At 34.0% G+C, this 14638-nt stretch overlaps 1 protein-coding gene across 1 annotated transcript in view; it reads left to right on the forward strand.

Moving 5' to 3' along the window:
- Nup160 (nuclear pore complex protein Nup160) overlaps positions 1-14638 on the forward strand; it is a 361484-nt gene that overhangs the window by 129903 nt on the left and 216943 nt on the right. Inside the window, exon 13 of the mRNA XM_090401602.1 lies at positions 6667-6732. Within this exon, the coding sequence (XP_090257728.1) occupies positions 6667-6732 (66 nt within the window). The remainder of the gene's footprint in view (positions 1-6666; positions 6733-14638) is intronic.

Here is a 14638-nt window from a genome sequence, read left to right on the forward strand (position 1 = left end):
GATCAACAAAAAGCGCATAAGTCGAATTCACGTAACTCGGGTATAATTTTGCATTCAAACATACAAAATATTAGTTAATTGGGACCAAAGGTTTACAAAAACACCTATATTTTTTAAGAAATATAATCATAATTGTAGTTTTTCGTACATAAAAAAAAAGTTATTTCGATGTCAATGGTTTCATAAAATCTAATAGATTCATCTAATGGCATAAAGTCTTTTTCTTGTCATGCAAAATTTCTTCATAGCAAGCTAATGATGAAAAGCTGTTGCATAAATTGGAAATATGGGTTTGGATTATAAAATAATAGCATGGATAAGAGGATGGTTGACTGATAGATATTAACAAGTGGTATACAGGGGGATGTGTCTGCAAAATTTATGGTAACTAGTGGTGTACCACAAGGATCAGTCCTTGGCTCACTGTTATTCAGGCTGTACATTAATGACATTGGAAACACTTTGACAGGCGACGTACATATTAGCTGCATTCCTGATTATCCCACATATCTTTGCAAATCATTCTGTACTTGCAGAATGATTTGAATAGGCTGGGATTGTAGCCATGGGAAAGTGGATGTCAGTTCAATGTCAGTAAATTTAAAGTCATGCACTTTACAGTGTGATTAGATATCCAGTGTCGTATTATATTGGTGGGATTATGTTAGAAGAAACTGATCAGGATCTTGGAGTGTTAGTAGATAGGTGGTTGAAGTTCGGAGACCATGTAACAAAGACTGCAAATACAACTCAAAAGATAATTGCATTACTGAAAGGAACTTTGACATGTAAAGATTGCCTCTTTACAAGACCTTGATAAGACCTCACTGGACTATTATGCACAGGTCTGGTCTCCTGGTTTCTGTTGTTCTTCTGATACAGTGGGGAGAGTGCAAAGGAGAGTGTTAAAAATGATTTCAGGATTGTGGAATACTAATTATGAAGACATTGAGAATTTGTAGACTGCTGACACCAGCAAACAGGAGAAAGAGAGGGGGGGGTGATATGATTGAGACTTAAGATAAAACCAAAATAATGATTTTAAACATAGCAGAAGAGATAGCTGTAGAAGGAATTGAAATTGTCGACAATTTCAACTACCTTGGAATGATAATGACAAAAAAAGATGGATATAAAAAAGAGATAAGAAGAATAGCACTAGCTAAGAAAGTGATGACTGATTTAACTAAGAAAGACGGGCCCATCTCCAAAAAAGACCAAAATTAAGCTTGTAGAAACCTTATTTTTTTTGATCTTTCTCTATGCTTCTGAGTTTTGGACAGTGACAAAAGAAGATAGAAGAAGAATTGAGGCATTTGGGCTCTGGTGCTGGAGAAGAATGTTAAGAGTGTCTTGGACAGAAAAACTAACAAACAAAAGTATTCTAGAAGAACTGAATATCCATACAAGACTGACAAATATAATTAACAGGAGAATTGTGCAATACTTTAGACACATATGCAGAAGGGAAGGCAATGCATAGAAAAAAAATAATCATCCAGGGTAAACTATGGAAAAACAAAGAGGGAAACTCCCCAACAGAAGGATTGACCAAATATCAAGAATCACTGGACTTAAACTACAGTAGAACAAGCAATACGAAAAGCGCAGGTGAGAAAGAAGTGGTGAAGCATCATCAGGAAGGTCACAAGTCCTCAGACATGAGGAGATCCGAGAGAGAGATGATGGAGACTTACAAACTTCTGAAAGGGTCATACAGGATTTCAATTGATGGGATTTTTTATTTTATGGATGGTGGGGAAAGGACAACAGGGCATTCTTGGAAGCTGAGCATTTATTTTGCTAAGAAGGAGGGGGGGTAAGATCTAGATTTTCTCTCATAGACTGGTTTGTGATTGGAATGGATTGCCATTGGATGTTGCATGTGCAAGATTGTGTGAATGACTTCGAGAACGAGTATGACAGCTGGTGTGTATATAGTATGTAGCCTCTCTCGATGAGTCACCAGCTCCCTGCAGGTTTCTCTTAATAATAATAATATTTCATTATTTATTTTGCTATCTTCACTAAAAATTTTCCTTAATGGGGGGGAGGGGGCTGAAATGTTTTACATGTTCTATAGGTTCTCTATTCAGGTGTAGTCAATGTTCTCTTTATTCCTGTCTATTTTCAGTCTTTGCCTTTTTATTGAGTTTCATGCCATTTTTACAGTTTGGTAGAAGGCCTATAAATTATTTACTAATGCAATCAGAAACTAGGAATTAACTCGAACAGTCATTTGTTAATTAGCGCGTAATTCCTAAGGATTGTGAATAGATTATCCATGTGGTCCTGTATACTGAATTGATTCTAGCACTAGCATTTATTCATTTTATGTTAAGGAATTCTACAGATTTTTACTAAATTTATTTTAGGAATATATAATTTGCATTTTTGTTTATTAATAGTTGCAATATTAATACGTTGTTTATCAAAACAATGTAAGAAACGGAAATAGTGATGTCTTCTATAAAATATATATAGACTGATCATCTTATCACTGCATGTCTACCTAGCATTCCACTTAATGTATGCAGTATAAAATAATTAGTGTTCACCATTGTTTAGGTATCCAGCACTGCCTGGAACAGTGTTGGTTTAACTTCCACCTGTTATTTTTTAGTGTTTGTGACAGCATAGTGCATTGGCATTACAGCCAGTAGTAAATGCCAGAGAAGTTGCCAAGTATCTCAATTGAGGATAGTTCCTCTTTAGAGTAAAATTTAGTAAGTTTCATCAATATTTATTTAGTGTATTTTAATTCACTTGTTTCTAAAGTGAATTAAAATTATTCAAGTTACAGTTGTGCATATTTAGACTGAGTGACTAATTACAGACATTGCTGATCACTAATTAGTGTATACTCATAATTAGGATTAATGGAAGAATATGGCAGAAAAATCATTAAACACAAGTTTAATAGTTCTTGTATTTCGACTCTGTCACAGAGACATCATCAGCAGTACAATATTGAAATAGTAAAAGCACGTACGAAACACACAAAACATTAAAGTGGATGAAGTTAGACTCGAGGCCCGAAGTCCTGTGGGTGCAGTTGGGCAGGAGGCCTAAGAATTAGTTTCTCAATACTAAATACTCTATTTTTTTTAATTAGTGCGTAATTCCTGAAGATTATGAAAATATTATCCAAGTGGCCAGTCAACTGCTTTGTGTACTGAATTGATTCCAGAGAATATTTTGGCTTTGAACTCAGTCCTGCCATGTCCTATCTCATTTTGTTTTCATCATTCTTTCATCTTACAGACAATAGGTAATACTTGCAATGCATCTGATTAGTCTACTGTCAGACAGTTGCTTCTTCATGTAATTACAGAATTTCTACAGAATCATGGAATGCCTGTATTTTAAATGCAGGTCCTTCAAACCCAATGGTTGATAATTATTTAGCTTAAGATATCCCTGTGCTAGATATTTTTCAACCACTAGGATTCACATATGTGAAATTTTGTGGTCATGCCTACCCATTCTAACCAATAATGTCATGACGGCAACAATTTGACATAAAGCTCAGTTTTGTTGTTATTATTGGTTCAGGAGTCTCCTTGGAGTCATTGGAAAACTGATGACATTCTACCATACTTGTGAAAGTCTTTTTCACAGGCATTATAGAATGTGTACATCACATTCAATCATCATCATCATTGCCCCTGGGTTCATTGCTTGGTGTCTGATGCTTGTGTCACCATTCTTTGCCATTTCTCTCTGTCCATTGCCAGGTGATTCAAATCCTGCAAACACTTTCGATACCACTCTTTTACATCATCTACTCACTCTTGCCTTGGCATTAGATTCTCTTTGCATTGCAATACAGTTCTTAATTTGTTTGCACCCATCCAGTTTATAGAATCTTTCTATAACATGGTCTTTCAAAAGCCATTATTTGTCTCGGTCTTTTTACCCATATCTCACTGCTCTCTATGGTCGTGAATGAATTGTGAAATGCATGTTTCCAGCAGTCTCAGCTTTATGGGAAAGCTCACTGATTTTCTTTTCCACATCTTGTCTGTTGGTTTACTTTAGCTTTTGTTATCTGAAATCTTATCTATTTTTTGCAGTATAAATCATGCATCATGTTTCTCCCTAGGTATGTGAAGTTCCTAACCTTTCTATATTTGCTTTTTTTCCCTCTTCTCTCTGAATATCATTTTTTTTGTTTTATTGATGCTCAGATACGGATGCATATCTCTTTCCTTCTTCACTTAACTTCTAGTTTCTTTTCCTTCTTTCTAGTTTATCTTCAACAATGAATGTCATCTGCAAATTGTTTATTTTCACACCTTGAATTGATATTCTCCTTATATTATCCTTTATGACATCCATTATTCTTTCTAAAAGCATAATAAAGATGCTTTAGGATACTGGTTTGTAGGTAGCAGCAAGTTTGTATTTCTTCATAATTTTTGACAGATGTTCAGAGATGCCTTTGACATATGGTATGGAAATCCTATGAACTTATTCTTGTCTAGGTTGATGTGTGGGGAAGTGACTGATGATTTTTTGAGTAGTTTTTTTTGTGGATTGTATCCATTTAGTATGGCTGTATTATTGATGATTTCAAATTCTTGGTTTAAAGATTGGTCAGAGGAGCAAAATCTGTGCTCTGGCTACTAATGATTTAATGATGCCATATTTTTGAGATGGATGGTGAGTATGAATTGTGAATGTAACGACCTGAAAACGTCAGCTTACGATAGAAGTGGAGATGGAACCATCTTGTTTTCGTTGTGTAAATCCAGAAAGGACATATCTTGTGAAGATTCTTTTTCTAGTGTGAATTTGATATGAAGATGAAGAATGTGTGTGTGTCTCTATCTCTCTCTCTCTCTCTCTCTCTCTCTCTCTCTCTATCTATATATATATATATATATATATATATATATATATATATATATATATATATATATATTTGGATACAAATATATGTATATTTGGCTATACGAAATAAGCACATATCTTTAATATTTCCTATTTCTGTTTATTTTACATTGAAAATGATGACTTTTAGGATCTTCTTTGATAAAAATGGAAAATAAAATTCTACTTTTCCCCTAAATATAGTGACTGTGAATTTTTTGAGTATAGAGTCAAGATGCTTCAATCTGAAATAAGTGAGATGTTGTCATGGAGGATGTCATGGATCCATCCATATTTTATAGCCAAATATAAAGGAAAAGTTAAAACTTTCGAAAATTCACCAGAGAGTTTGACATAACCTTCTCACAAGCTTTCTAGTAAATTTCTGAATGCTAGAAAATTTTTCTACATTTTTTACTTTCACTTGTATCCACATTTTACTATAAAATATACATGAATCTGTCATATTGTCTATTATAGCATCTAGGTAAGATAAATATAAGCTTCTTGGCTCTATAGTTTAATATTTTATTATGCACCCACCTAAGAACACTCACCGCTCATGATGAATTTAATTTTCTGATGTAGCCTTATGCATTTTATCTGGATACAGTTTTATCTTGATACATTCTATCATGATACTAGTTACAGCATTGAATGAGCTTTTGTCATCACTTCCACTTGTAATTTTTTTGAACTTGGTCAGTTTGAAACCTGGTATTTCAGGCTAGTGAAACTTACTCAGTGAATTAATAAAAGGTGAACATTTATTTAGGTTGTGGGTAGAGTTTGTGTTATTTAATTAGTACAGCCATGGCAACTCCGATTCCAGTCTTGTTCTCCTAAGGCTGATGGTAAATTTTCGAAACTTCACTTTCTTTCTATGTTTGACTATAAAATATATATGGTTCCATAATATTTTCCATTTTGATATAATAAAACAAAATTTAATTTCATAGAGAATATTGCATTTAAAAAAACAATACAGCAAAGATAACAAAATATTGCACTTATTTCTTCAAATAGCAAAAATATTATCAGAATATTTTAATTTATGAAATATAGAGGATAATTATGGATTTAATAATCAAAATGAATTTGTAATAAATCATGATGTAGGAAATTGAATTTTTCAGCATTTTTTTGGAGTAGTATACACCTGGTTTCTCCAGGCATAAATATTTCCGACTTATGGAAAAAACTCCTTGAAGGAATAAGCTAGTAGTTAGAGCCAAAAGAAATTTTCTGAGAAATTATACCACAGAATAAGTTTATTCATTAGCCTTGGAAAGCATTCTGTTTGAACAGTCACACAGGATAAATGGAGACTTTTCCTGATTGGTTCTGGTTGTTATAATACATATAACAGGATATTTTCTGCTTTGACCAGCCAAATACTGAAGCAAAACTGAATATTCGGCACATCAGTCTCATTGTTTAAGGCTTTCAGATGTTGGTCCAGGTAGGTACTACAAATAGCATTCACTAATTGCCTTGAGAAGAATATCTACATTCTGTTTTCAGACCTAGATTTCACATTTTTATGTACTTCGTAATTTTATAAATCATTTATTTTATTATAGTTATAAAACTAGTAAAATGATAGGATGCATTCTTTCTTCTAGAGACTTTATGCTATAAATTTTTTCCAATCTTATTCATAATGAATAAGGAATTTTCATTTCTTTTAGAAAACTAGATTATTTTGTTAAAAAATTTCAGTTTTGTTGCCTGCTGAAGACTCCTTTATCTCTTTGAAAATTGGGTTACATATTTAACTTGTTCTTTTAGGTGGGGTTGAAGCCTCTAAGTTTGTGCTTAGATTCTTCCACAGGAAGTGTTGCAATAATTAAAAAGGTAAGTTAAATGATGGCTCGGTATCATTAAGTATTGCAAATAAAATTCAAATTACTAATATACTACCTTACTCATGTGTACACACACACACTTGTGCACTTAGAAATTTTAGAAATTCACTTGAGCTGTTCAAGTTATCTGAGTTCAAGATAAAATGCATAATATCAGGGATTTCTGCATTTACTTGAGATATGTCTGCTCTGTTACTTGCCAGGAGTGATTCTTAATTTTTTTTATAGGATATCTGTTTATAGCTGAGAATATTATGGGTTGTTCATGTCAAACTAACTCTTACTTGTTTGATTTCAAAAATAATATTCCCCCTTTGTTCCTAACTTCTTTATTCTGTATATAAATGAAAATACAAAACTGATTTGTTGTGTTGTATTGCACAGAGATCAGCATTCGTTTTTTAAAAAAATTAAGGAGATAATTACTGTGTTATTGTAAAAAAATTTTAGTTTAATATAAACCAAAATAATCATCCAACATTTTGACCTTCGTATTAAGATCATCATCTAGAGTATACATATATATATATATATATACAAAGAAGGAAGCTATGTTACAATATGTATACTATGCTAAAGTCATACCAAATTGGTAATCCTTTAATGCTACTGGTCTAACCTCTGGTTTAAAAACAAAACAACCTTACTACATCTAGGCTAGAGTCTTGTTATATGTTATATTTGATTAGAAATTACTACCAGATAATTTGACAAAAGTTAGACTAGAGATTACTCATAGATAAATTAGAACAAAAATGGGTTTAAGGATGACCATTACATGAAATAAGGGACTAAAATGATTGCTTAGACTGCTAAAATGAGGGTTTGCTGGAGAACCTTAGAAGTGAAGCGGGGATGATGAATGTGTGTGATCCGTATTTTTTTTTCTTCACCAGACATCAGGCTAATAGTATTAACAGTTGACCAAATTAGTGTGACTTTAGCATACTATGCATATTGTAGCATAGTATGCTACATTTATTTGATTTGTATATGTGTATATACTCCAGATGATGAGCATCATATGACGGTCGAAACATTAAGTGATTAGTTTGGTTTTTATTAAACTGAAATTTTTTGCAACAACATGGTAGATGTCTTAATTTTTTAAAAAGGAAATGATAATATACGAGGGTGGTCTGAAAAGTTCTTGGCCTCAACCATAGATGGCAACACTATCGGCAAGACTTTTCTTTTCTAAGTTGATACATCTGTCATAAGCATCCATGTGAAATTGCAAGTCATTCTATCAAGGAGTTTGTTTAATACAGCTGTCTGAAGCAAAAGTGTTGTCTGTATCCCTTGAAATGGATTGAGTATCGTGCGGTTATAAAATTCTTTGTAAAGGAAAGTTTAATGCCAAAAGAAATTAATTCGAAGTTCATAACTGTTTGTGGGTACTCTTCTCTTCATTTTCAACAATTAAGAAATGGGCTGCCGACTTTAGACATGGCCGTACCAGCCTTGAAGATGATACACGTGAAGGATGTCCAAAAAGTGTAACAACACCAGAAATCATTGATCATGTGCATGATATGGTATTGGATTACTGGTGAGTCAAAGTGTGTGAAATTGCTGAGACTATAGGCATTTCAAAAGAATGTGTAGGATATATTTTGCACAAAGAATTACATATGAAAAAGCTTTGTGCAAGATGGATGCCGCACTTGCTCACAGCGAGGATCAAAAACTAACTTGCATGAAAATCTCTGAAACGTGCTTAGAGCATTTTAACAAGAATAAAACTGATTTTGTGCATCAAATTATTAGTATGGATGAGACTTGGATTCACCATTACACACCAGAATCCAACCAGCAGTCAAAACAGTGGACAGAAGCCAGTTGTTCCGCACCAAAGAAGACAAAGTCAGTTCCAGCAGCAGAAAAGGTCATGGCATCGGTGTTTTGGGATGCTAAAAGCATTTTTTATTAATTCTCTTGAAAAGAATAAAACAATAACGAGGGAATATTATTTTGATCTTTTAGCCAGACTAGATGAAAAAATGCGTGATTAAAAACATGGTTTGCAGAAGAAAAAAATTCTCTTTCATCAGGACAATGAACTTGCCAAAAGTATTTTGGCAATGGAAAAATTAAGGGATCTGCACTATGAATTAATGGGACATCCACCCTATTCCCCAGATTTGGCTCCCTCTGACTTCTATCTCCCAAAACTAAAACTCTTTCTCCCTGGTCAGCATTTTAATTCAAATCAAGAGGTGATTGCAGCTGTAGAGGGGTATTTTGCAGATCTTACTGAGAACCACTACAGGGACAGGATAATGGCACTGGATCATTGCTGAAATAAATGTATTAGTCTTAAGGCAGATTATGTTGAAAAATAAAAATAATTTTCAAATTATAAATTCGTTTTTTCATTGTTAGGCCAAGAACTTTTCAGACCACCCTTGTATAGTTAACCCTCATTGTAGGAACTACAGAAATAATTTTAGTGGATAGCTTGCAACAGTGAATTTTCTTTAGAATATATATATATATATGTTGCCTCATTGTTAATTTTTTGATCAGCTGAGATATAGGAGCTGTTAGAAAACAGTGGTATCTACCAGTGACGTTGCACACATTTCGATTCGGTGTGCTGTTGTGTGGGTTATGAAACCCACAAATTTCATGTCAATTTGAATATATTGGTCATGTGAAGTGGCTAGAAAAAAGTTTCATCTTTGTTACCTAATCCAGAATTTCCACACTAGGTAAAAAAAAAAGGGGGTGCTTAAGGGTCAAAGCTGTATAACTGAGAGAAGACCTCCACATAGCCTTTAAAGGAATGCAGAGAACTGACCAGGGCTTTTGACCTAATGTCCAATCCTCACCTTCTCATGCTGCATCCTGTTGGGTATCTACCTGGATAATGAACGAACGACGATGGGCTGGCAATTTGAGATTTATCCGACCAAATTGTAATTCTTATTGGCTTAAACCAAATTACAAAATAATGGTAAAACCTGACAAAATTTCATGCCGGCTGGGGGCGTCGCCTGGCTAAACAAGGCCCCTATTCTTTTTACCAGGGAACCACGGTGAACAGCGAAAAGTCAGCTACTGGAACAAATCTGATAAAACACCCCAACTCAACATCACTAGAGTTAAAGATGAGTACTATCAACAATAAGAAGCCTGAATGGTAAAGAAATGGAGCTAGCTGAGGAATTAGATAAGTACCAGATCGACATAATAGGGTGACTGAAACAAAAAAGACAAAACTGGTGACATCTTTCTGAGCAATAAATACAAAATGTTATATTCAGGAAATGACAAACAAGGAAAAGAAGGAGTAGCCATAGTATTCAACACAAAATACAAGGCTAATCTTCTTGAATGGCAGTCAGTCTCAATTAGAGTAATGTGGGCAAATATGAGAATGGGGAACTGGACAATGAGACTTATTTGTCAGTTCCTTTTTCTGATGCTTTAGAAAAAGGAACTGACACAATGAAAAAGGAAAAGTTGGTCCTTGTTGGGGATCTAACTAGCAGCGTAGAAAGTGATTGTCAGACATACAAAAATATTTTGGGAAAATTTGGAGAAAAGAGCAAAGCTAATAATAATGGCAAATATTTGTTGGATTTCTGCTCAGGACATGGACTGGTTATTACTAACACCATTTTTAAACATAAAAATGTGCACAAATTCACATGGAGAGAAGAGGCAAGGAATAAGAAAAGTCTCATTGACTATGTTATTGTTGATAGTGATGTTTTCTCCCTGGTGCAGGACACCAGAGTGTACAGAGGATTTGAAATTGGAAGTGATCACTATTTAGTCTTGAGCAGGATAAAGTCGAATTTCATATTGAAAAGAATAACATGTAAGAAAAGTTTTAAAGCGAATTAAAGTTGAGCAGCTCTCAGATGTGAACTTTAGACTAAAATACACAAAGATTATCGAAGAAAAAATGAAAGGTTTGAGAACAGGTACCAAACTTTAGAGATTCAGTGGCAAGCCTTGAAGAAAACCTTGATTGATTCAGCCAGAAAGGCATGTGGTGAGGTTGTCTGCAAGGATAGAAAAATCAGAACTCCATGGTGGACACAGGAAGTTAAAGAGGCAGTGAAGGAAAAGAAGAAATTATATTAAAAGTTCCTGGCAAATAAGTCAGCTTGTGCTCTTAGAGAATACAGAGACAAATGTAAGAAAGCGAAACACTGTGTAAAACTAGCTGAACAAAAGTCATGGCAAGAACATAGAAAATAAATATCAAGAAGGTGGCAAAATATTTTGGAGGTTGTTGGAGAAGCTTAGAAATGGAGGAAAGAGTGCTGTAAAAGGAGTTAGAGATGATAAAGGTGACATGAAAATGGGAGAAAAAAAAAAAGATATCCTTTAAGTATGGAGTAATTACTTCGAGAAATTGCTAAATGAAACAAGCAGTGATAGCACTGTGGTAAAAAACACTCAAAAGGCATACAGTCGGGAATACATATCCATACTTGAAGCCATGAAAGGCTTAAAATGTGGAAAGGCAGCAGGAGTAGATGATATTTTTCCAGAAATGCTGAAGTATGGTGGTATAAAAGTCTTGCAGTGGCTGCATTGCATAGTTCATAAGGTCTGGAGAGAGGATTGAATTCCCGATGATTGGAGTAGAGCTCTCATAGTACCCATATATAAAGAGGGAAATAAAACTGAATGTGAAAATTACAGAGGTATTTCCTTACTGAGTGTTCCTGGTAATATTTATGCCAGTATACTTGAGAAACGGTTGAGAAGGATTGTGGAAAAGAAGCTTGCTGAGGAACAAGCTGGATTCAAGCCAAATAAAGGCTATCAGGATCAGATCTTCACTTTATGATAAATAGTTGAGAAATCATGGGAATATAACAAAGATCTGTATTTAAGTTTTGTAGATCTGGAAAAGGCATGTGGCAAGGTGCCAAGAGAGAAGCTATTCCAAACGCTGCAGTTGTATGGTGTGAGTGGATCATTATATCAAGCAATACTTAGTCTTTATTTGAGTTGTAAGTCAGCAATTAGAATTGAAGGAAGTACAGGAAGATGGTTTGATGTTAAATCTGGTGTCAGATAAGGATGTACATTATCACCTCTGTTATTCGTTATCTATATGAATTACATTATGAAGGAAAGTGGTAATAAACCTGATATGAAAATTGGAGATGTTAATGTCAGCTCCTTTGCTTTATGCTGATGATGTTATACTTCTAAATAAATCCGCTACAAGTCTGCAAGATTCCCTGACTAAATTGAATAACTGTTGTGATAGATATGGCGTGAAGGTCAGGAATAACAAGACAAAGATAATGAAAATAGGCAGAAGCATTGAAAATATCAACTGCATTATGAATGGAGAACTTATAGACCAAGTAAAATATTTCAGCTACTTAGGCACAATTTTTAGTGAAGATGGTAAATTAAATATGGAAATAGACAACAGAATCAACAAAGCTGGTATGGTAGGTAGTCAACTGAATAAATTTATATGGAATAAGAGAGCAATTAGTCAAAACACTAAATTAGCTGTATACAAGATAGCGTTCAAACCAATTTTAACTTATGGATCTGAGAGCTGAGTCAGAAGTAAAACACTTGACCGCAGATATGAGAGTCCTGAGAAAGATTATAGGCATGAATATTTGGCATCAATGGCAATATCATATTAAAAACGAGGATATTAGGAAAGAAGTTGACATTGTCAGCATCAAGGAATGTGTTAGCAGAGCTAATTTCAGGTGGTATGGTCACTTAAACAGAATGGGTGAGGAAAGATTAGGCAAACATGTGTTCACTGAAAAAAAGACCAAGGGTCTTTTTTTTTTCAGTGAACAAAAACCCAAAGGAAGACCAAGATATAGGTGGATTGATACGGTGAAACGTGGCTTAGAAGATAGAAGTATAAGGTCTGACAGTGTTATAGCTTTGACAGGTAACAGATTGATTTGGTGGAAAATTGTAGGTAGGAAGTTAGTAATGATGTAAATTTTTCATGTAGTAATATCATATCCTGTACACCCCTTTAGGATAAATGTCAGGAATTTGATGATGATAATGAAAGATGAAAATATGTGAACCATCATGACATGTAAGAATAGGAAAGAATAACTGTGAGCAGAAACGCATTAATGGTAAATGAATTATTAATAATCATCATTTGTGATTATGTGTGTCCTATAAGTTGCTGGGTAGAGCAAATTACACGATCCTATAAAGTCTAAACATGAATGAGTGAATTTATGATGGCATAATTAAAAAAAAAACTTATGAAGAGAGAGAGTATTGCAGGAATAAATAAGATTTGATGGAGCAGCAAATCATCTTGTAAAATTTGTTGCACATGTATTTCTCTGGTTTGTATATATTTCGGTTCGTTTTCCAAGAATTTTATTTTGTTTACTGAGATTCAGTATACATAACATCTGAACATTAACAGAATTATCCACACTTTTGGGAATCCTACATTTTTTTTTTTTTTTTTAATAGTATCAGTGGTTCTTCTGTCTTGTTAATCTCACATATGCTGGTATTTTGTTGTAGCTCAATAACATCTTATAATACACAGAATACTAATTTTTATTCAGGAATAGATATTTTTTACTGTCTGTTGTTTCCAAAGACGAATAAAAATGTCTCTATATACTGTTAAAAAACTTTGCAACCTCAACAGATACTATACTGCACAAGCAAAAGAAAAAAACAATTAGCATTTTTCTCCTAACATCCACTTTCAAATTTTCAGTTGCAGAAAACGTGTAACAGCTGTTTGTAATACAGCCATGGGATATAGAAAAGCGCTAAACTCATGACAATTGACAATTCAGTTGGATTGGTTATTGTGTCAGCCAATTGAATTGGTTGACACAATAACCAGCACAAACGCTAGGTGCTGGTGAGCTCAAAATGTTAGCTCACCCAGTCTCGCCTTCTCAGTGGTTTAAAAATACTAAAATGCTAAGAATTTGACCCGCTGTGCCCTCTTTACATCTTTTCAAAGGGCTCAAAGATGTGTTCATTTTGAAAGCACACCCAGGCGATTAACGCGAATGTGACACAATGTTTATGCCTCGATTAATATACTAATGTTAGATTGTCCTCACCAAGAGGACAATGAAGCATTAGTATATTGTGTTCAATTTTACGTCTGCAAACAATTGGGGGAGTCTTTAACGGGAATAAATGCAGCAACGTAATATTGGTGATACTGATATTTCATGGATGAGCACCGTCCACCTAGCATACCCAGAATGTTCGTCCCTGGTATCTACATGGAGCACACAGTAACTGTGTGCCCTATGTGCATAATTCATTCAAATAAAGTAAATGCTTAAGTGTAAGATTAAAATAAGACTTTGCCAATAAATTTGATGTAGACTGAAGGAGAAAGTAAGCAACAGAAAAAAAATATTATTAAAAGAAACTATATGTTAAGAGAAATTATTTTAAAGAATAAAAAAAAATACCATACTGCTGCAAATTATTTGACCTGAAGGAAAGAAACACCAAAGAGATCATCACCACCACCAAATTCTTGATATGTATCCTCAAGAAGATGCATATCAGGAAGCTGACAGGAAACTATGATCAGGATATTAGGATAGTATATAATTAAATTTATATATTTTCTTATGTCCTGTCAGCATTCCAGTATTGTCATATGTAATATTTTGGTCCCTCCTGAGTGAATCAATTCACCTAGATTTTAGTCTTCCTCTGGGTCTTGTTTTCTGAAATCAAACAGCTGCTAACCTTTCCTCTCCCATTCTGTTTAAGTCACCATTTTAGATTAGCTCTGCCCACACATTATTGAATGCTTATAATGTCAAATTCTCTTTATTATCTTCTTTTTTTATATGATTCTGCCATTGACGTCATCTGTTCACTTCCTAATTTTCTTAATAAGCTGAATATCAGTTTATTGCTAA

This window comes from Typopeltis vanoorti, chromosome 12 (assembly GCF_054136105.1).
Source record: "Typopeltis vanoorti isolate ZY-2024b chromosome 12, IOZ_Tvanoo_1.0, whole genome shotgun sequence".
Classification (NCBI taxonomy): Eukaryota; Metazoa; Arthropoda; class Arachnida; order Uropygi; family Thelyphonidae; genus Typopeltis; species Typopeltis vanoorti.